Genomic DNA, 22,759 nt, shown 5'->3' on the forward strand with positions numbered 1-22,759 from the left:
CCACTCAGTGAAACTAAATTATGAAAAGTAGGTTAGTTTATTTTCTTACTCTGGCTTCTGTCAACAGAATCATTACTCAGCATCACAACTGTGCTCTTTCCAATTCCTATAGAATTGTGTGCTAGACTGGATCCTGATGGATCAAGCATTGTATTTTCTCCCACACCACCCTGCAACAAACACTTGGAAATCTGAAGCCTTTATGTCCATGTCAAAGGCTTAATCCTGCCCCATGTCCTCAAAAATCACTTCAGAAGTCTGGGTTACTCAAAAATCTCCTTATGTAACACCACTGTTAAACACAATAATACAAGTGTGTGACTTTACCCCAGTGACCATTAAAGAGGGAAGCAGCCAGGACATTGTTACTACTCCTGGGTAATCCTCCTGAGAAGAAGGAATGCTCTCCCACCTGGAGTGTAGCTTAGTCAGGAATCCAGGAATCCATGCAATAAAGCCCCACATATGAGAGTTTACAGTAAATGCAGACCGAGTCAACAGGCCAGAGAGAGATGGATACACCAAGTGGTAAATTACACACAGTAGTGGGACCTAAAGCTGTGCACCAGCACATCTGAATGTAGAGAGTACACACAACACCCACCAGTATTTTTGAGGCCACAGCTCTTGAATGTGGGAAAATCACTGAGTTTTGAGGGTTCACATTTTCATCTGATCAGGTTCTGCTCCTTCCCCGTAGTGACAGAAAGAGACTCAAGAGGCCTGATAAAAATGTAACATTAACTTCCTGTGAAGGACTTCCCTCCTTGGGATACAACTCTATGATTTTAAAGCTTTTCAAACTCTATACAAACAAAAGTTGAACCATATAAAATCTTAGAATTCCATTTATGTTATGTAGAACTATACACACACACACACACATTTTCATAAAATAAAGATTGGGTCCATTGTCTCCCCTCTAGATATAAACTCAAAGACTTGCTTGAGACTTTCAAATATATTTTAGACCTCTCTGAGAAACTCTGCCCAAGATAAACTTCTGTAAATAGTAATACCTGTAGACAAGTCAAGTTTCCTTACTATTTAGAAAGCAACATTTAAAGCACATTTTTTCTAAAAAGATTCACAGTGATACAGCTCATGAAGCATTTCCAAGTTGCAATCAGGAAACTTCTCCATCATGATCAATCTGTGACTGATTTATCTAAATATATACCTGTATGAAATCATAACTGAGGAACTGATATAAACAAGTGTTTTTCTATTGAACTGTACATTATAGAGAAGACTCTGAATATAAAAGTGTGGATTTTTTTTCTTCAGAAACACAAATCCTTTCCTGCTCGTTGCACTCAGTTTGCCATCCATCAGGAGCTCTTGTTTCCACAGGAAACAGTGGCAATTAGAAGTGGACAAACCACAATGATCTGGAGAATAACATAAAACCTCCCTGCAGAATGGAAGGTCAGAAAGAGGCAACCTGTAGTAAGACAGGAGTTATCATTTCCACTGGAAACAAGCACTGCCACTACTGAGGAGTCATGAAACTCATCAGCTTTTTCTCCCCAGTACAGAAGCAGGATGGCAAAGAATGTGCCAAAAAGCTACTTGACCATCAGAATCAATGGGGAAAAGCGGTAAGAGAAATAATAGTAAAAAAAGAAATCGGGTGATGTATTTTGCTACAACAGGATCAAACCTCTTACTGGACACCAGGAAAGTTTGAGCTACAAAACTCCCATTTCAGTTAAGTTTTCCTTCTGTGAACTCATTCAAACTTACACTCTCTAAAGCAAAGGAACAAATTCATTCTGAGTTAGAGGTGCACTTGCAGATAAAAACATTAGAGAAAATTCCCAAACTGAAAGACTTGAGAGAGGACAAACTCCTTGAAGGCTGATGCACAGCATTCTTGGCAGGGTGTCCTCCTTCCCAAACATCAGGCTGGTCTATCATTAACTCCATGGCACTCATTAGCATTAAGCATTCCTGGGCACACAAATCATACACATTAGGAGTTTTCAAAGTGTTTTTAAACCACAACAGTAAGATGGCACTGTCTTTTTAACAGTCACTATGAAAAGGAGTAACAATTCTGAAAGAGTTGACATAATGAAGAAGAGGGGAAGGAATTAAAAAATGAAATCAAAATTCCAAAGCCATCACACTGGCAATTCGTGTGAATGTTCATTCTCATTCTCTTCAGCATTTTTTTCACTCTTATAAGTGGAAAGGAACAAGTTTTCTATCTGAGTCAAGAACTCTTCAGCAATGAGGCAGTTTGTTACCTTGCCCAAAGTCTTCCTCATGCACTCCAAAAGCTAGGCAAAAGAAAAGGAAATCTGTTTTAAACTGTCATTTTCACCCTCTTTTATCTGGTAAGTATTACAAAGAGATTTTTAATTATTTATTTAGGATGAACACAACAAAAAGTGTTTGTACATTATACATTTAAAAGGAACAGGGTGATCTAAACCCAAACCTTTAAAACCAATTACCCAACAACTAAATTTCAGAGCATTCTACCAACTCAAGTTCAGATTTTCACTTTACAAGCAAAGATTGAGAGGAAAGAAAAACATTTGATGTGTGCAATCACTGTGTGCAAGTTTTCTGTTTATGTCTTTTGCTTTGGGCAGCGTTTCTGTCTTGTTTGTGCAATAATGGTACAGCTGCCATTAGTCAGAGCTCCAGAGCAGTGACTACACTGACTGGAAAATTAAAGCTCCTACTTATCTATAATAAACATGGCACAGCATTATTCTATTGATGGAACAAAGACCAGGAAGGCCAAATCTGCTCTTGAGACACGTGCAGGTCTTGACACCGAAAGCACACAAAATGCTGAGGAGCCCTGAGTAATTAATTGCCATTAATTCTCCTAACTGAGGGTTAAAACCTAGTGTCTGCACTTAACCACACTCCCACCTCTCTCAGAGGAAGATCTTTATTTTCACTGTGTTGTAAGTAAATAAGCTGTGCCACAGAAATCATTTATTAATTTACATCTCTGATTTGTAAAAGTGTGACTTCAGGTGACTTCTGACATGAAACAGATTTGCATTTAAAAAAACATCTAACATAAAAAAGTTAAGAGAAGAAAACTTACCTTCTGCAAACAAGTCAGGTCAGAATCTCTATGAAAAATTTTATCCATGGGGACACTACTGTTGGAAGAAAAACAAACAGGAGTGCTGGAGAAAGCAGCCACAGGTCTTGACTGAAATGTAGCAATAAATGTCTAAAAATTCCAACCTGGCTGTTTGTAAGAGAAGTGGACACATACCTGTGGCAAAATCTGTATTTCTCGATTATCCACCTTGTTTTTTCAAATATTAATTCCCACTGAGGCTCCTCCAACATCTGTTCCATTTCAAATCTGTAGGGCAGGCCTGCAATCAATTGAAGATCATTATTCAGTGTTTCTGCTACACTCCACTGTTTATTTCCTGTTCAGTTTAGGTGCAATCCCTTCCTTCCCCATAACTGTTCCTCATTTATTACTGACTGCAGAAGCCTGTAGTTCTGTTACTTGACAACATTAAGGAGGTTCAAGGATGACGTGTTTTGGATTCCAAATTTAATTCTGGTGGGAGTAGGAACAAATCTGTTCTGCTCCCTGCCCTTGCCAATTCCCATTCCATAAGGACACAGAAATCTACAACAAACCCAGAAATGGAAAAATTAATTGAGTGTTTCTAACTTAGTTGCACTTTTGTAGTCTAAGAGTTATATGGTTATTAAATTAATAAAAAAGATTTGGTTCTTCAGTATGAATGGGCTGATAATGAAGTGCTGAATATTGTTTTTGATTTCAAAGGCATTTTCAGAAATGAAGAAATTCTTCTAGTTTACTCCAGGTGGGGGAAGAGAATTCTATTTGCAGAACACAATTTGTTTACTAAAAATCAGGGAGAAGAGACTGTGCATTTCAGTAAATCATTTCTAAAGAGCCAGAGGAGATGGCATTTTATGAAACCTTGATTTCAGGAGCTAAACAGAAATCTGAAATCCTCTGAAAGAAAATGCAAATGAGTACAAAAACGTCTAATTCCTGGGGCAATAGAATTAGTCAGTATTTTAGCTCCCCCTCACAAGGGTGGGATGTGTAGGAAAAGAGGATAATAGTGCAGGAGTCCTAGTGGGGTAAACAGGAACTGGGGCACAGCTGTGGCCACTGCTCCCCCTGCCCCAGGACTGCAGTGAGGCTCCAGGCAGATGGGCTCCCTTGTCAGCTTGCACAGGAGAAAACAGAGGGAACTGTGGGCTAACAAGGCCTCAGCCACTGCTGCGCCAAGAGAACTGGAAACCTTGGAGTGTGGATGCAACAACCAGGACTTTATAAATAGAGGGAGGAGGAGAGAGAATGGGCAGCTACCAGAACCATCTACTGTTATCAGGAGAATTTTCATCAAATCCATGTCAGGAAAAGAGCAGATCTAATCATCACTTGCAATACAGAATATTTTATGTGCTATGTCCTTAACAATTCAAGGAAGGAAAGGGTCCTGTTTTCGTGAAATGCCAATGGTATTTTTAATCAGGAATTTGTTCCCTTAGGTGGAGGTTCATGCAGCACCATTTCAGCTTTCGTGCCTTGTGTTCCCCTAGCACATTTATTTGATCCTCTGACCTTCTGAATCCATGTTACTCAAAAATTAAGGATTTTTGGCCACTACAGCAGCCAATTCTCTGCTATCTACTTCCATCTCCTCAAGCAGAGAATCTGTTCAGAATGTTGCAAGTAAGACATGGGAAGCAGTTTCTAAGCTGTTCACACAGATTCTGTATGTAAATAACAGAGACCTGTGTCCCAACCCTTTCACTTCTTCCAGGAACTGTGAGCATTACTAACACAGAAGATCAATCTTGTACGTATTTATGCTTGTGTATTCCTGTCTTGACAACACAGACAACCCACTGGGTTAACTCTCTCAGTGAAATTCCTGGGTTTGTCCAGCACATATTACCATTATAAAATTACACCATTTATACAATGCCATCATACTACCAATATAAATACATAAATACCGATCTCTCAGGTTCAAAACCAGACATCTTCCCCTTAACACCCAAAAGGAAAAGGAGAATTAAGACACTGGATTAACCAGGGGTACTTACGATAGGAACCGTCAGAACTGATCTCGTCACTAATGACCAGACAGGTGATCTGGGAATAGGGAAGAGGATTATTCCTGTTGTAAGGGCTTATGATCATCCCGATGAACATGGCACCACCCCTGGAGAAATAGCTCTAAAAAACACCAAAACCACCACATACAACAATGCAGCGTTATTCAGAGCAGCAGTGCTAAAACGCAAAGAACAGCTTTGACGTCCCTTTACGCGGAGCTGACGCACGAGGCGTTGGCGCAGCAGCGAACTGCCCTGTACCGCCAGGGAGGCTTTAGGGGCGCGGGGGATTCGCCGTGCCTGTGCTGTACCTGGTACTTGGCCTGCGTGTCGATGTCGCGGATGGAGGGGTTGGGCTCGAAGGCTGGGTGTGAGTGGTACCAGCCAATGACCTGGAAGCCCCTGGCTGCCAGCGACTCCGAGGCCTGAGTCTGGGACACCGGGTCCATCTCGCACTGCAGGCCTGTGCTCAGGCTGTTGCACGGCTCTGCTGCACGCACCTGGGGAAAGAGCCTCCAGCTGCATCAGTGCAAGGAAGCTCCAGCAGTTACAGAAGACTTCCAGAGTTTTAAGAGTCATTTACCAGATCTTCCTCGTGATGCGGCTGACACTTAAATGTAAGCTCAACTCACATATTTCAAGATTACAGTAATGAACTTCAGCTTTGATATTTAAATAAGTTGCCTTTTAGAAATAAGTTACACTTATTCAAATTACAACAATGATTATTTCAGTTTTAATATAGAGAAACACTTACTTCCACAATTTTATCAGCTTCAGAGTATCTTCCACCAAGCAGCCCAATCACTTCTGCCAGAGATACGTGAGAGTGCTGGAATGAGATCAAACAAGCAGGAAAGTCCAAGTTGTGGGATTTCTCACAAGGCAGTGATTGTAGAAGGAAAACTCAATACAACTCGAGACTCCCAAATACCCAGTACTTCCATTTAAAGCAAACAGAAAAGATTAAATCTGCCTATTATACACACACCACAGAGGTAGTGCAAAGGTACGACACTTCCATACATGAGGCAATGGTGACTTCAAAAACTGCAGCCTGGGCAGTGCTGAACAACTGCACACATTTTGGTACAGCCTGTTATTCTTGGAAAAAACCCACACATTGCTTTGCAAACACAAAATCAATTCCCAGAATGGGAGAAAATGAAGCCATAGATTTCAGAAGGGCAATCTGTTTCAGAAAGCAGCTTTAAGCAAATTAAAGTATGACAGAGGATAGCAAGTAGTAAAGCTCTCAGTAAAGCAGCAAAGCTCTTATTAGTTTTTCTAGAAGGTCAATAGCTGTACATTAAGCACAATACAAACCCATTCATTTTAGGGGCTTTATTTAATACTAGATTCTCACTTGTAGGTCTGACTGGAAAGAATTACAGAATGGTTTGGGTTGGAAGGAACCTTAATGATTATCTCATCATCCCCCCTGTCATGGGCAGGGACACTTTCCATTAGAACAGGTTGTTCAGAGCTCCACCCAACCTGGCCTTGAACACTTCCAGGGATGGGGCAGCCACAGCTTCTGTGTTTTATTTTCTTGGTCTCGTTATGTTGTTCATTAAAAAAAAGAACCAAACCCACAGCATACACATCACAGATTTTTTGAAAGACAAAACTTAATGCTCACCAAATCCATGATTAAAAGTGCTTCGGAAGACACTTTCACCTGAAAGGGCTCCTGAAATGATGGACACAATAGTAAGAAAAGTAACCCAAGTGATGGAGCCCTCTTGCTTATTCACTCAGAGGTACATACCTGCTTTTCTTCCGAGAACAAGCAGCATGGTATCAGCTGAAAGGGATCAAAGGAACTATAAAATGAAAGAAAATTTCTCTAAAGATGTAGGACAGTCAGAAAATTTTTCAAGTTTCCCACTTTCTCCTTGGCAGAGGAGGAATAACTTTGTTTTCTTCACTGGATTGTCTCATCCCACATTAGGATGACTTCCACCAAATACAGAAATGTCACCTCCCACACTCCTGAATTCCAACATGGAACATCTGAAATGCATCCCTGCTATTTCAGACCAGGATGCATATTAATGCTGTGCAGGGTTCCAGCCTGACACTACACAGGACATATGTCCCCTTTCTAGCAGATCCATGTTTGAACACGATGCAAACCAATACCTTTTGATTTGTTTTGAACCTTTAGAAGATTTTGCAGGTTTCAGTTTTTCCTCCTCTCTCCTTCTTGCTAATTCTTCAGCTGAGAGATGCTGAAAAGATTTTTTTAAAAATTGAATGTTTCCGTGTCTGAAGTGTTTTTTCAGCCCTCATTGCAAAACCAGCCCAGAATAATTCTTGATATCCCTGCCCTCTTAATATAATTTGTGTATTACAAGACTACTCAAGATAGAGGTGACAGCCATGGCAGAACTAAGCAGTGTACAAGGAATGACAACCTGAGATCAAATCTACAAGGTGCCTGACAAGAGAATTCTCTCACTCTCCAAATCACTCAAATTCACTAAAAGCACAGCCCACATCACAAACCAGGTGTAAATCCAGGTGTGACAATTTGCAAACCACCAACCATGGCCAGAATTTATCATGTCCCCTCCTTAGGGATGAATGTTCTCAACCTTTATTTCCATCCAAATACATATTTTCCAGGAAGTGTTGGAATTATTAACCCACAGTTACTCAAAAACAGGTAAGGCATGATACCATTATGGAAGTAATTGTTACAGGTAATTGCTGGAAGAGTGAAAATTAAGAAGGTTTTCTATACCAGAAAATCGAATGCTTACAGTTCTTCACTTTTCATGTAATTTTTAATTGTAGGAACAGACATGTATTTTCTTTCCAATTCTCCCATAAAATATTTAACCTAGTATGAATTTTTTTAAGTATTTAATAAACCACGGTATTACTGGGGTTATGGCTGGTAGCAGAATTAATATTAGGAACTCATTATCACCTACATAATGAGCACATGGAAACCATACGGGACTGAAAAAATAACATTTAAATGTTATTCTCCCACCCCCTACCGCTACCCTAAAGGCACTTAACTGAAAGCAGCAGGTCATGAAATCTCCTATAAGACAAGGCAGAGTTTTATGGGCATAAAACCCCTGTGCAAACCCCAAATGCAGCTGTATTTATCAGAATGAAGATGTACCAGCTAGTGCAGTACTTTCAAATTACACTTCCACAAGAGAGGTTAAGTCCCTATGACACAACTGTTCCCTTGTCTGTTTGATGCAAGAGTACCTGCCAGCAATTAGCAAGAATTGATAATTTAAGGGAAGTTTAGAACACAGGAGGGTTACCTCAAATGTCTGTCCTTCCAAATCCTTTGCATCACACCAATTTCCCCAAGGGTCCCGCACTCGCCGTCTTCTCGTGCGCTGAGGCAAGAAACCACCATGAGTCAAAGCTCTCACCCTGAAAAAACTGCATTTCCTGCATCCAGGCAGCCATAAGGGCCAAAAGGTCACTGCCCCAGGAATGGTACTGACACTCCAACATGGTCCCAGAAAGTAAAGAACACCCTGGTTTTCTGTAGAATTAGGGTAGTTCACAATCTGTCATGAATTATCTTCAGTTAAGTTTACGGGGTTTAAGGCTTTAGCCTGTTAGTGTTCCATGGAATATCAGCACCCCTGACAGCAATAGGGCATTCATATCCAGCTCTGAATTAATGTTCAGACAACACACAAAGCTATAAACTCAGTGTGTTTATATTTAGTGTATGCTATAGTTCTTTACATTTCAGTTTATTATTTTTCAAGTGGGATTGACTTAGTTTTTCTCTCATCAGCTGATTTACTTTGCTGTGAAGTACTTAAAAATTAAGTGTGAATACAGAAATTAACTCTGGCAAGCCTTGGTAATTCATGCAGTTATGAATGAGTTACTGCTGCATTTAATTGTGTGCATAGGGCTCTCAGTAGGTCATAACATATACCAACTGTATTTAACAATTGAAATGCAAGCAACTTAATCACACACTGCGATGCACTTCACTATTTTGTGGCTAATAAATTATGGAGAGGTGGGGAGAAGGGGGGTTCAGGCTGCAGGGACAGCTGGAGTGAAGTACCTGAACATGTGAGTGTGCGTGAGACACCCGCACCAAGACTGAGCCTGAACCACAGAGCACTCTAAGGAAACTGCAACCTGAGTGAGAGGAGAAATTCCCTGAGGTGCCCTGGCTCGGGAATGCAGGCTGGGAGGATTTTGCCCGTTTGTGCTGCCCCCGGGCTGTACCATGGACTGCAGGCGCTGGGCCAGCTGATAGGCTTCCACCGTGTCCTTGGCCTCCCTGCAGCGGCTCCTGTCGGCGGGCTGGGGGCGGTTGTACACGGCCTGTTCTGCAGGACACACAGGGGACAATTCCCGCGTCAGCAGAGCTCAGGGCCACTCAGCACTGCCACACGCACGGCAATGAACACGGGTAAGGGACAACAGCAAATGGCACACGGAGAAAGCAAAAATCCCTCACGGTAAAGATACCTCGATAGTCGTTATCCTGAGTGACAACGTAGTCCTCTCCCAGTACACTTTTAAAACAACAAAACCTCCTTCTTGTTAATTAATTTTGAATAACACTACTTCAGACAAAATGCAATTGCAGGATATTGCTCCTCTTCTAGGTGACTGTCATTCATCTTTGGACCAAAATTCATTCAGAGCCAGTAGACCAACATCAAGTTACAGGCACATATTCACTGTTAACAGGTCTAATTTTAACACTTGAATTGTTTAAAAAATAGCCCTGAGGATGAAGGCATTGGTGTTTATTTGGGAAATAGTTATAATTTAGTGTGGGAAAAGAAGCAATCACTTGAATTCTGCCTAATAAGAAGGAGGGCAGAATTTCAGACACAGCTGGTTTCAGGACACACAGAAAATCATGAAACAAAACAAACATCCCAACAATTGGTGTGTGGTTAAACATGAGGAAAGGGAATTAAAATTAAAAATAGAAGGTTTTGTGTAAACCCAAAATTCCTAGTCCTGTTAATAGGTTACAAGCTCCTCTAGATTCTCCGAAGTTACAAGGGACAATCTGTCAGGAGGGTCTTCCTATCAAGAACGAATGTGCATCCTCAGTGTGAACAGCACAACCTAATGCTGGGCAGTCCTTCAGCACTGCACCAGAAGAGGCTTTTCTGCCTCGAACAGAACTATCTTTACCACAGCCAAAGTTGATTGCTCCTATCAGCTCCAGGTACGTGTGGATCCGCCCGATGCAGTTGACGTCCCCGCAGTTCTTCAGGCCTGGACGCACTGAGGTCTTGTTCAGGTATTTGGGTTTACATCTCTCCCTAAAACAAAGCACAGCACCTGGTCAAAGAGCAGAACAAACCACGGGGGGCTGAGGTTCTGTTTTCACTCTCTATGCATTTATTCCTTGCTTTAAACTGATACTGAATCTTCACAGTTCCACACTTCTCTGGTGTGGAATGGCATTTTAGTCTCTCTTCGCAACTAGAAGCTGTCAGAGCACAAGATAACTGAGTGATAACAGAGTTAAACTCAATAATTCTTTCTACTTCAAAGCAAGCACAAACCAAGACTGGCAACCCAATTATCTTGAGCCTCCTACCACAAGTCACTACAGTTCCTTACACAGATTTGTTGGAGATGGAATATAAAGCACTGCTCCAAATTGATTCTTAATCTGAGGCACTCTTTTGCTCTACATCATTTGCTCTAGCACAGACTATTAGCTCTTGCTGCCCTTCTGTAAAGGCATGGTTACAGAATTTAATGTAGTTGGTTGATTATTTTAAGAAACCATTTATTAAAACCATTCTTATATATAGGATGGCAAAAATGGCAAGAAAATAGCACAGCCAAAATAAATGCAGCCTGTTCTGGTACAGGGCATTCATTTTCTTAATGCTTCAAAGTATTTTCATTGCTCAGCTTCCAGAATGCCAGAGAAAAAAAATCAGGAACATGCAAAAGAAGCATTAATAATGAATGCTCTTTGCTGGCAAGCTACCACACAATTAATTTCACTCTATTCAGAAGTAAGCTATTAGTGCTAAGCAGTGTTTTAACTACATCAAACCAGGGCATCTTAATCACTTATTTCAGTAAAAGAAATTAATGCATCTCACCACTGATCCAAAATATAATTCCTGATTTTCAAATAACGCTCTGGTGTTTTGGCCTGGCGCCCTTCAAAGAATTCAGGAATAGCCTGCTTTTCTTCTTCCAGAATGATGCTTCTGTCAACCTCCACTTCTTGATCAGGTGGCTTCAGCTCCTCTGCTTCCTCTTGATGATCTTCATCCACTTGGCAGGAAGAAGGAAAAAGCAATCCATTATCAGCCAGGCCTCTTTGAGCCTCACTGAGCTCCTGATCAGTTCCTTGTGCAGTCTCATGACATGTGACTGGCCCACCTTGTTCAGCTTTCTCAACAAAATTATTGTACTGCTGGCAATCCAAATTCACAGATTTATTCCCATTCAGGTGCTGGGAACACGTTGCTGCCACAGCAGGAAATACCAATGCATCCACTGTCTCTGGCCTGGTGTGCTGATGATTTTCTTTAGGCAAAGCAGTTGCAGTACTGTGGCCAGCAGATGAAAAACCTTGTTCCACTGCTTTTTTTTCTTCAACTGGAGTTTTTGGGATAACAGATGATTCAGATTTTCCTGTTTCTTGCTGGAAGGCAGGAGTGAGTAGTTCATCCATGTCATCAGTTATGTCCACTTCCTCATCATCTGACAGCTTTTCGATTTTCACCGCGTTCAGGTTGGGGTCTGCACGGCCTCTCAAGTTTCCAGCTTCCACCCTTATCCCATCTTCCATGGGAAGGCTGCTCCCACACTGACTCTGCTCTTCTTTTTCCGCATCACCATTTTTTGCCTTAGGAAAACATAAAACACTTTTAGGAGGGAAAAACAAACCAAAACCATCTGCCTCCCAAGTAATCAGGACAGTTTTATTTGAACAGCAGATATTCTGAAGTGTTTCTTCTTCAATTTATCCTTTCAATTTAGTTTAATCCACGGCGTTGCAACTGACTCTTACACAGCATTATAGGTATACTTTAGGCCAAGTGTAAATTTACAGGTATTTCCAGTCAAAAAACTCTAGAAAGTAGTTATTTCTTCTTAAAGCCCATGAAATCTCAAATGAGGATGAAGCTAAAATACTACACACATCATAAAGAGCTGTGTAGTAAAAAAAAAAGTATTTCCAGACTAACAACCAACAGCATAAGGGACCACAATTATACTGCATTTATTTAGTTACACCAGCAATGAAAACAGTGGTCACTCTAGGAATTTGAAATCAGGCCTGACTTTGCACTTAAATCTGCAGATAAGGATATTCCACTACTCTGAACATGGGGATGATTAAAGTACCTGTTTTGACAGCAGTGCCCTGAAAAAAGCAGATTAAAACCAAGCTACCCATTGGCAAACACCTTTTGGCCAGCTCCAGGGATGCTCCATTTACCTTGTTCCTGAAGTACTGCCGAGCATAGCTCTTGACTTGCAGAACAGTTCGAGTGCTGATCAATTTGGCAATTTTTGTCCACCTGCGGCCAAATTTCACCTGAAACACCAAAGCACATGGAAGTGAACCAAACTCTGACATCCCAGACACTGCTCTGCATGTGACAAGTGAGCTCAAAACCTCATTATTCATTAAAATGCACACACAGTACAGCAAACTCATGGTAAAGAACCGCACTATTGATGTTCTACCAAGAAGGAAGCTGCATCCAGTAGTAAGAATTATTGTTATTCTTAACTAAAGGATCTTCTTCACCCATTTCAGGCACTCTGCTGCCTGCTGTCCCAAGGAATCCTTGTGCTTGGCAAAGCAACCTTTTTACAATTGGCACAACCATATAATCTCTGCAAACCTTACAACAGTAAAGGATTTTACTTCATTACCTGATTTGCCTTCAGAACACACTTCTCATAGTTACTGCAGCATTGTGATTATGCAACATGCTTGTTCGTGTCAACTACTTTACTGTTCAAGATAAACTCATTAATTCAATTTAAAATATTTTATATATAAACAAACTCACCAGTCCTTGTTCAAACAGCTCTTTTTCCTCTGATGTCCACTTCAAGGAGCAGCCAGGTGATTTTGTAGGCGAACGCACCCTGGGAATGCAGGAAGCAGAAATCAGTACTTTCCCAAATCCAGATATTCTCCAATCCCAGTCACTCAAAGCACCTTCTGACAAAAGGATTATTCCCCATCCTTGGCAAAACTCAAAGTATTGCTCTAAACATGAATGTGATTCATAAATAAAATACTGAGAATCACATCAGCTTCTCCATCATGATGGAAGATTCAAGGGAACTCAATATTCATCAGTGACCAATGGCACAGAAATACATCAAAACAGGCAACAGAAAAGTTCAGGCAAAAAGGCAAGTAGAATTAAGATGTTTTTATCACAAGGACTACTGTGCTACCAAAATACTCCCCAAAACCCGGTTTACTCTAACCTCTTGTTACACACAACAATATTTCTTCCTGTTGAAACGTCTCTTAAATAATTTTATACGGCCAAACAAAAGAAACTTTGATTTTTTTGAATTAGTATCTTGTAACTTAATAAAATCAGACACCACACCTAAAAATGCAATTCAATTGTTAAAATGTACATACATGACTTTTCCAGTTTTCTTATGTGGGCTGAAAATGCAAGAGTGAAAATAAAAATTATTAATTGTGCTGTTGGTACCTATCCAGCAAATAATCTTATTTTAGAAGGACTTTTCGTTTCTACTCAGCTAACTAAGAATTCTTCCCAGACAGATCTTACCTTTTCATAGATCTTTTCTCCACCTCCTTTTGGTTGAGCCATATTTTTTCAGAAAGGGATTTATTAGATAAATAATATCTGAAAAAGTCATTAAGTTTTCAAAGCATCAGAGATATTTACACATGTGAGAAATTTAATAATCAGATAAATTATAGTGCTTCAGAATTACACAGCTGTAGAAAAAATACTGCAGTTTCTACACCAGGATTTCTGCAATCTACCTAGAAGGTGACAGGGCTTCAGTTACCTTAAAAGGGAAAGATTTGTCCAGTTCTTTTGGAAATAGGAGGTTTTCTAGCATTCTACGTAAAACCAAATCAGCAAAAGGATACTCTTCTTCCAGCAACATCTTCTCAATGACAGCTCTGTTTTCATCACTAATGCTGCTGTCCAATGTCCAGGGCTGCAAACAACAGAAATACATTTTAATATCTGAATTCTGTCACACTGTACTTGAGTACTGACGATAAATAGTTTCTAAAAGTAAGAAAGAAGCACTGATTAAAAACCTGAAAGAGCACGTACATGGAAAGAAGACAGAACACAAAAACACTCTGATGACCTTGGTACAAGCAGCATTGATTAAAAAAATACTTACAAGACTGTTGCCAGTTCTCCAAGATGAATCAAGATAGTGATCCTGCAGCAGGCTTGATGCTGTGTTTTCATGATCTCTGAAAGATTCCATGTTCAGAACCATTGTGTTTTTAATACTGAATGTCATTGTATTATCTCCACTTAACCTTTCTACAGCTTATTCCCAATAAAGTAAAAGCATTTTCTTGTAAATGCAAACTGCTTTTCCTGCTGGGGAGAGCTTCTACTTGCACAAGGTTTAATAGAATCCTGTCATACAGGGCTGTCAGAACCATAGAATAAAATCCTGGAATGGTTTGGTTGGAGGATCATCTCATTCCAACCCCCTACCATGGACAGGGACATTTCCCACTAGACCATGTTGCTCCAAGCCCTGTCCAACCTGGCCAGGGCTCACCACCCTTACAGGGAAGAGTTTCTTTGCAATATTTAATCTCATGCTCATACAGACTTCATCCATCTTATATTGAATCTTTTCTGTAAAAACTACTAATTAGAGATCTGTCACTGATTAACATCAATGATGTTAATCATCATCACTTTTATTTTCACGCAGCGTAAGATCTCCTTAGTAATTCGTGTAATTACTTGTTTTCAAAAATCTTTATTTCCAGAACATTCAGTCTTGTCTAAAGACTAATTGGCTCTATATTCCCTGCAGTGCTACTAAATAAAACTCACCTACTGCTCTGAACTGCTTTGTGCAGCACTTTAAACATCTCTTTATAGGAGAAAGGATCAGGATGATTCTCTGTGTCCAGAGATCAATACAACTCCTGCTTCTATTTGAGCATACCCAGGAGAGGGTGGGATCAAGAGCCCCCTTTTCCAGCAGTCTGTGTGCAGCAGTGGCAGGGGCTGCCTGAGGGCAGTGTGTCTCTGGTACAAACCTCTCCTTCTCTCCCAGCACCTGCAAGTGCTTGATTTGAGGCATTACAGTCAGAATCCCTTATCTGTGAATCTGCTGAAGCCAATAGAATCATCAAAAGCAACATAGCCAGCAGGGTTTTGCTCTGGTGAGACCTCACCTGGAGTGAGGTGCTGCATCCAGCTCTGGGGTCCCCAGCATAAGAAGGCCATGGAAGTGTTGGAGCAAGTCCAGTGGAAGCCACGATGTTGATAAGAGCACTGGAACACCTCACCTACAAAGACAGACTGGGAGAGCTGGGGCTGATCAGCCTGGAGAAGGTTGTGTGGAGACCTGATAGCAAACTTCCACTACCTGAAAGGGCTACAGTGAAACTGGAGAGTTCTCTTTGCAGGAACTGTAGCAACAGGACAAGGACTAATGGGTACAAACTGAAGGAGGGAAAAATTAGGTTAGATATTAGGAAGAAATTCTTTACTTGAGGATGGTAATGCCCTGGCACAGGTTGCCCAGGGAGACTGTGGATACCCCAACCCCGGCAGCATTCAAAACCAGATTTAATAAAGCCTTGAGCAACTTGATCTACTGGGAGATATCCCTGTTCGGGGTAAAAAGACCTTTCCAAAATTTTTTGGATTTTTTTTTAATTCTTTTTTTAGGATTAAAAGATCTTTTAGGTCCCTTCCAATCCTTATTATTCTGTGATTCTACGAAACCGTTTTCTGCACCTCCCTCCCGGCGTTCATCTCTCTGAGCCTCCCTGCCTCCGCGAACTCGTTAGCACAGTTACACAACCCAGCACCTTCTCCATGGGCATTTTAAGGATTCTCCCAGCAGCCTCGCAGCGCTGTTCCGGAATGCCATGACGGCGGTTCCGCGTTCTCCTCACACCACCGCTATCACAGCCCCGGTCTCAGTGCCCATCCCGGCGATGTCCCACACCGGCGCTGCCCCATCTCCACGGGCACTCCGTGACACTCCAAGGTCTCTCCCGGAGCAGCGGGAAGCGCCCGGCCTGGGCCGTCCCCTCAGGAGCGGCTCTCCCCTCACGGCTCCCGCCCGCCGCGAGGGGACGGGGAGCGTTGGCCGAGCCGCAGCGGGACCCTCGCAGCCCTCACTCACCCCGGCGCGGCCGCAGGGTCCCCCTCGATGTCCACCTCAGGCTCCTCCGCCGCCGCCATGACAGCGGGCCCGGCGCTATCGCGGGAAGGGGCGGTGCGGAGATGGGCGAGACCGGCGCCCCGAGGAGAGGCCGCGGCGGAGGCGGAGATGGCGCTGGGGTAGGCGGAGCGCGGCGCGGCTGGGGCGGGCGGCGAGCTGAGGGACGGGGCCGGGCGGTGAGGGGACATGGCCGGGAGCTGGGGGGAATGGCCGAAACCTGAGAGGTCATGACCCAGAGCTGAGGGGCCGTGACCGAGAGCTGAACAGTCACGGCCGGACTGAGGGGATATGGCCGCCGCTGAGGGGACGTGGTGGGGTGCAGAGGGGACATCGCCGGGAGCTGAGGGGTCGCAGCCGGACTGAGGGGACGTGGCTGGGAGCTGAGGGGTCATGGCCGGGCTGAGAACGAAGGGGAAGGGGGTGGCAGTCAGGCAGGGCCTGAGGGGGAGTGCGGGAGGCGGCCATGAGAGGCTGAAGCAGACGCTGGTGAGGGGCACCCTCAGAGATGAGTGCGGGTCTGGGCCCCTCACTGCCAGAAGGAGGTGGAAGGGCTGGACGTGTCCAGAGCTGGGGAAGGACCTGGAGCACAAGTGGGATGAGTGGCTGTGGGGGCTCGGCCTGGAGAAAAGTAGACTCAGGAGGGATCTTTTTCTCCACAACTCCCTGTCAGGAGAATGAGCCGGGTGTGTGGGGGGGTCGGGCTCAGCCCCCAGGGAACAAGGGACAGAGCAAGAGGAAACGGCCTCAGGTTGCACCAGGAGAGGTTTAGATTGGATATTAGAAGAAAATTCTTCACAGAAGAGGAGATTAAACGTTAGAACATCCTGCCCAGGTTGGTGGTGGAGTCCCCATCCCTGGAGGTGCTTAAGAAAGGGCTGGATGTGGTACTCAGTGCTCTGGTTGACAAGGTGGTGATTGGTCACAGGGTGGGTTCGACTATCTTGGAGCTCTTTCCCATCCTAAGTGGTTCTGTGATCCTCTGAGCCCACACGGGCTGTGTGTCCCTATGTCCTTCAAGAATGTGGTGGTGTCTGTTCCTTCACCAGGGCATTGCAAAGGTCAAGTTAAAGTGTTGTTTTATTGATAACAAAAAGTCAGTTTTTGTCTCATGCATTCTTAAATGCATGTTTTGTTTCCCAAGAGATATTTGGGTGTTTGTAGTAACTTGGCTTGTAATCTGAAGGGAAGTGTAAGGGTTGATTATCATTACATAGGAAATAACCCCAGAGAACTTTCTGTTGACTCAGAAAGCGTTTCTGTTTATATTTGTGTTGTCATCTCAATACAAATATTTTGAACCAAGAAACTCTGTTGCAGCCTTTTTATTCTACATATTTTAACTTTGTGCTGGAGTGGATTTGGAAGTGAAATTAATAAATGGCAAATGCGATTGGTTTTGTTCTCTCTACTTAAAAATGCAAAATCAAGACAACGGTACAAAAAAGAGAGAAAGAAAAATAATTGTTAATAATCGTTGTAGTCTCAGGAATACCTTGAGGAAATACAGACATCTTCCTATTCATAATAGACATTTTTTTACTTGAATTTTTGATTGCCAAACAATGCCTAATTAAGCTATCCATGCAGGCTAATATTCACAGACATATGAAAAGTTATTGTCTAACTTTGCCTTGATTCATACTAGAAGAGTTTAAACACAATCTGTTTAAGGCTAAAGCACTTAAAATAGGTGCCAAGTATGCAATTCAAGTGGCAAGTAGAAGACTAATCAATACTTAAAGGTTTAACAGTGTCTATAAGATACTCTTTTTTCCAAGATCACCTTTGCTAACTTAATTCTGCCAGCTCAAGCATAATTCTCAATCATATTTCACATTAGGACTATCCAAATTACATTAAAGGAAATCCTGCACTTAAATGTAACGGTTTTTTCTTTACATCTTCATTTTGTTAACATTTTCTTTCTCAACAGTGTTAAAATTCAAGCCTGGTTTTCTGTCCCATGAAATTCTGCTAGTTGCAGTGGAGTCTTTCTGAGGCTGTTCACAGCGAGTCAATTTGCTTTTTGTGCTCATGACCAGTTGAGGAGGGCACTCACAGCACAGAGGTGCCCGGCCCTGCAGGCGCAGGGCAGGGCAGCGTCCCTGCTGCTGTCCAAGGCGTTGATGGCAGCCCCGTGGCTCAGGAGGAGATTTATCAACTCTCCATGACCACACTCTGCTGCAATATGCAGGGCTGTCTTCCTCCAAATGTTTCTGTCATTGATATTTTTATTTTTCCCCGAGGCCAGGAGAACTTTTACGATGTCTGTGTTTCCTTTCATGGTGGCGTAGTGCAGTGGGGTGCATCCATCCGTGTCCTTAGCTCCAGCTCTCCCCCTGTTGACCACCAGCACTTCCACGATGCTGAGGTGTCCTCTCAGAGCTGCAGCATGCAGGGAAGTCTTCTTCTTCCTGTCCTGTACGTTGGGATCAGCTCTGGCCTTCAGGATCATCTCTGCCAGTGTTTTGTGTCCCTGCTCAGCAGCCAGATGTAAAGGGGACTTTGCCTCCTTGTCCTGAGCATTAACGTGAACTTTGTGGTGCAGCAGCTGTGGGGCAAGCTCAGCATGACCTCTCAGACTTAGCACGTGCAGGGGGGTAACAAAGTCTTTAGTGGCAGCGTTAGTTCTGGCCCCAGCATTGACTAGAAGGCCAACGAGTGCTCCGTTATTCTGGAGCGCTGCAATGTGCAGCGGGGTGTCCTGGGCTTGGTTCCTGAGGTTTGTGTCCTTCCCCTTGCTCAGGAGCAGACCCGCGATGGAAGCAGCCCCAGCCCGCACTGCCAAGTGCAAAGCCGTGTCTGCAGCAGGAGTCCTTATTCCCGAGTTTGCTCCTTTATTTATTCCCTTATTCCCTTTTCCATTAGAACCTCTGCTGACTCTGCTTTGTCCATTTCACAGGCCAGCAGCAAAGGAGTGTAATGCATTTTGTTGTGGGCACTGGTGTCTGTGCCTCTGTCAATTCAAGCTGCTACAACAGTGTGCAGATTCTTCTGTACAGCTCTAAAAAGAGCTGACTCCATTATGTCAGCAGACAGATCTTTAGAATATTCCAGTAGTATTTTGAAGATGGATGGGTGGTCGCTGTTGAAGGCTCTTTCAACCATGTTGGAATCAACAGTGGCTCCAGCTTCTAGGAGTACTTTTGTAGTGTTTTCAGATCCCTGAGAAACAGCATAACTGAGAGCAGTCTGTCCTCTCTCATCCTTTCCTTCAGTGGAGGCACCAACCTCTAAAAGCATTTTGGCCAGGCTACTCTCATCTCTAAGAGCTGCCAAGTGTAAAAAGTTGTGCTGATTCCTGCAGCTCCTTGCCTCTTCTTTTAGGAGCATCTTCAGTATGTGGCTGTGGTTATTCTCTGCAGCCCAGTGAAGTGCTGTCTTGCCTTCCAAATCCTGAGTGTGCATGGAAGCACCACCTTGGAGAAGCACCTGGACTGCCCCTCCATGGCCTTTCTCAGCAGCCCTGTGCAGGGCTGTTCTCCCTTTCCTGTCCTTGGCACCTGGCCTTGCACCTTTGCTGAGCAAATATTTCATGATGGATAGATGGCCATGAGCAGCTGCAACTTGCAGAAGTGTTTGGCTGGAAGAGTTTAGCACATTGAGATCAGTGTTTTCTCTAACTCAGGAAGGGAGCCTTTAGCAACTCCAGCAAAGATGTTGACAGCAGCAGGATCTTTTCTAGGCTTTGTTGCCCTTGAAAGTGGAGTTACTTTTGCTTTCTCCTTAATAGCCCCATTGTGTTTTTTTTCCCCTGGTCTGTCTTTTTTCCCCCGGTGCTGCTTGCTGCTAATTTCAAACCAAACTTTATCTTTTTCAAGTTAATACCCAACCAACTGTCTTCTGGCATCTCCAATGCTTTCATTTACTTCACTGAGGTGTTTTCTTATCTTGCTGTAAAGTTTTGGCTCCACTTGCTTTAAACATGGATAAAAAAAGAGCCTGCAGGCTCGTTTATCTTGAGAAATGAGTATGTCTAAAACCCGAGAGTTCTTTGCTGTTCGTGTCCTGTGGAAACTCAGGACCAGCTTTTGTTCTGGGGTAAAAATACCATTTTCTATCAGCCAGTGCAGAAGCTGGTCTGGGTCATTTATGCCTTGTACAAGTTCTTCTTTTTTAGTCCTTAGGACTTCAGTTGCATATGGATTTGTAAACGGGTTGCTTGGATGCTTGATCATGTTGCTAATCAAAAAGTGAATTGAGGTATTGTTTGATGGTAAATAGGAAATAGCAAAGCAAGCTCACGTAATTTCATTCTTTTCATAGAACTATGAACCAACAACCACTGTAGATCAGTGATAAATCTTTAAAGAAATCAAAACCCCCTCACCTTTGAGTTTCTAGTTGTTAGAAGTCCTTTGATCTTCTCTTCTTCCTTAACAATGAGTACAGCTTGATAACAAAACAAAAGTCTGTGATATGGAAAGATATCCATATTCCACACTTGGAATGCTTCTTCCAGATTTTTAATGCATAATTAGGGATTTTAAAAAATCCTTTTGTGAATCTGGTATTTGAATAGGAGATAGCTGTTAGTCAAGTTTCTCTTTTCCTCTGGCCAAGCTGGTTCCTGAATGACCAGTCAATTAAACATGACAAAAGAAAATTCACAGTATAGTTGCTGTTGCCATGATCACACACCTTGTGTGATCTGAAATGAAAGAGTACACACTGCCAGCTATTCAGGTGAAAACCCTATAAAGCAATGAAATAAAAGCATGAAGACCTAGATAAAAATAAACTGTATAAGCAGATGGTTATAAAAAGTGATCCAGCCTTTCTAATATGAGCTACAGCTCCAGTCAGGGGTATATTTAAGGCCATTTAGCTTGTCATTCCTGCTCTAACTCAGAGTCTGTCTGGAAGTTAATTCTTTTACATGAGATGGATCAAGGTGTGTGATTCAGTGTGCAATATTTGAAATATAATTAGAGCTTCGAATCTGTGTAGTCTTCCATATGGATGTAGGACCTTGGGATCTAGCTGTAATTAATTTAACTTATTGGTGTTTAAATTCCCTGTGGAAGAGAAGGAAATAAAATAGTAATTATCCACACATTTTGAAACCAATTGAGAGAGAAATTGAGATTACAGAGTTTGGGAAAAGCTAGAGGTAAAATGAGCTGAAAAGCTGAAAGCTTGACCTTATTTAAGCAAATGGGAAATTTTGCCATCAGTGTCTTACTTCAGTACCCTTTCTGCTGGGTCCTGCTCCTTTTGCATCTATTTTCTTTAATTGTATATACAAGGTGACTGATAAGATTTTTAATTTTTTGCTATTGACTTTAACTTCATAAGTAAGATTGAAAAAAAATATTTTATTTAAAAAAAGAAGTTTTATTGAAGAAATAGCTGGGAAAGGCAAGACTTTTAATATATATTTTGAAAGCCAGCCAGTTACCAAGTCAGCGAATTTGACAGCCAATTTAAGAGCCCAGTAATTCCTCTGAAATGCAAAGAAGGGCACTACACCAAGAATAGCAAAACCTTTGTCATTTAGTTAATGATTGTTAACTCATAGCATGGAAAACCATGGTTTAATGTGGACTGAATGGTGTTCCCAAATCTGCCACTGACTCAGTAAGCTGTAAATTGTTGAGTCTTCAGATTTGACTTAACCAAGTCCTGAAGATCTCTCTGTGCCTTGAGTAAATCAGTCCTAACTCACTCTGGGGAAATGGGATTTTTATGTTGTCATTTTTATTCTTCCCGTGCTAAACAGAAATAACAATCCTTGATCACCTTCGCAGGAAAGTTGTGAGCTCTGGCAGTGGAAAATGTGGGTGCTGAGCAGAGTTGTTATAGATGCCAGAGGAATTTTTTTAACTCCTGGGAAAAATAAAAAAAGAAATGGTGATATTCTTTAAGATTCCATTATCATGGCAGTAGTTTGCCAGTGTTGTGAATGCAGGAATTTCTCTAGTAAGCAGGTCCTAGGAGAGATGGAAGGGTGCAGTTCTCCTCCCTGGCCTTGAGGAGGAACATTTGAACAATATTTGCAGTCAGTGTCTCTTTCAGAGCCACCTCACTTTATTTTGGAAAGTAGCAAGCAGCAAATGATGTGTTATGAGATGCAAATCAGTCCTCAAAATATAATTACACTTTTTTTTTTTTACAAAAATGTTTCTCATAAATACTTATGAGGAAATTCTGTCTTAAAGCAAGAATCACATTTGGCAAGAATGTTTTGGAAGCTTATTGTATACATTCATTTTAAAAAATTGTGCTTTAAAAGCCCTTATTTTTAAATTACTAT

The 22,759-nt window shown here is 42.2% G+C and overlaps 1 protein-coding gene and 1 pseudogene across 4 annotated transcripts; both read right to left on the reverse strand.

The window, feature by feature from the left end:
- Nucleotides 1-1,979: 1,979 nt before the first annotated feature.
- MYSM1 (Myb like, SWIRM and MPN domains 1) lies at nucleotides 1,980-16,539 on the reverse strand. 4 transcript variants are annotated; one of them, XM_062497355.1, is made up of 20 exons: nucleotides 16,465-16,539; nucleotides 14,476-14,551; nucleotides 14,210-14,280; nucleotides 13,878-13,955; nucleotides 13,721-13,747; nucleotides 13,128-13,206; nucleotides 12,545-12,643; nucleotides 11,193-11,947; nucleotides 10,261-10,391; nucleotides 9,331-9,434; nucleotides 8,391-8,468; nucleotides 7,243-7,331; nucleotides 6,869-6,923; nucleotides 6,740-6,790; nucleotides 5,855-5,929; nucleotides 5,409-5,597; nucleotides 5,086-5,218; nucleotides 3,251-3,356; nucleotides 3,074-3,131; nucleotides 1,980-2,285 (listed from the first exon to the last, which is right to left on the reverse strand). In XM_062497355.1, the coding sequence occupies exons 1-20, from the start codon at nucleotides 16,521-16,523 to the stop codon at nucleotides 2,127-2,129; spliced, it is 2,472 nt and encodes an 823-aa protein (XP_062353339.1). In that variant the 5' UTR covers nucleotides 16,524-16,539; the 3' UTR covers nucleotides 1,980-2,126. The 4 variants fall into 4 exon arrangements, with proteins under 4 accessions (XP_062353339.1, XP_062353341.1, XP_062353340.1 ...); XM_062497357.1 differs by lacking the exon at nucleotides 16,465-16,539 and adding an exon at nucleotides 16,145-16,239 and having other exon boundaries at nucleotides 5,086-5,134; XM_062497356.1 differs by lacking the exon at nucleotides 16,465-16,539 and adding an exon at nucleotides 16,145-16,239 and having other exon boundaries at nucleotides 3,074-3,128.
- Nucleotides 16,540-18,406: 1,867 nt separating this feature from the next.
- Nucleotides 18,407-20,681, reverse strand: LOC134047024 (CARD- and ANK-domain containing inflammasome adapter protein-like; annotated as a pseudogene).
- Nucleotides 20,682-22,759: the final 2,078 nt, after the last annotated feature.

Source organism: Cinclus cinclus, chromosome 8 (genome assembly GCF_963662255.1).
Source record: "Cinclus cinclus chromosome 8, bCinCin1.1, whole genome shotgun sequence".
Classification (NCBI taxonomy): Eukaryota; Metazoa; Chordata; class Aves; order Passeriformes; family Cinclidae; genus Cinclus; species Cinclus cinclus.

Bases quoted from the DNA above. Each gene is read 5' to 3' on its own strand.
- MYSM1 (XM_062497354.1), bottom strand. From the start codon at position 16,206: ATGGCATTCCGGAACAGCGCTGCGAGGCTGCTGGGAGAATCCTTAAAA. The intron at 11,948-12,544 runs GTAAATGGAGCA...TGTTTTCCTAAG, and splicing joins GGCAGTACTTCAGGAACAAG to GCAAAAAATGGTGATGCGGA. The intron at 7,332-8,390 runs GTAACCCTCCTG...AAATCTTTTCAG, and splicing joins TGGAAGGACAGACATTTGAG to CATCTCTCAGCTGAAGAATT.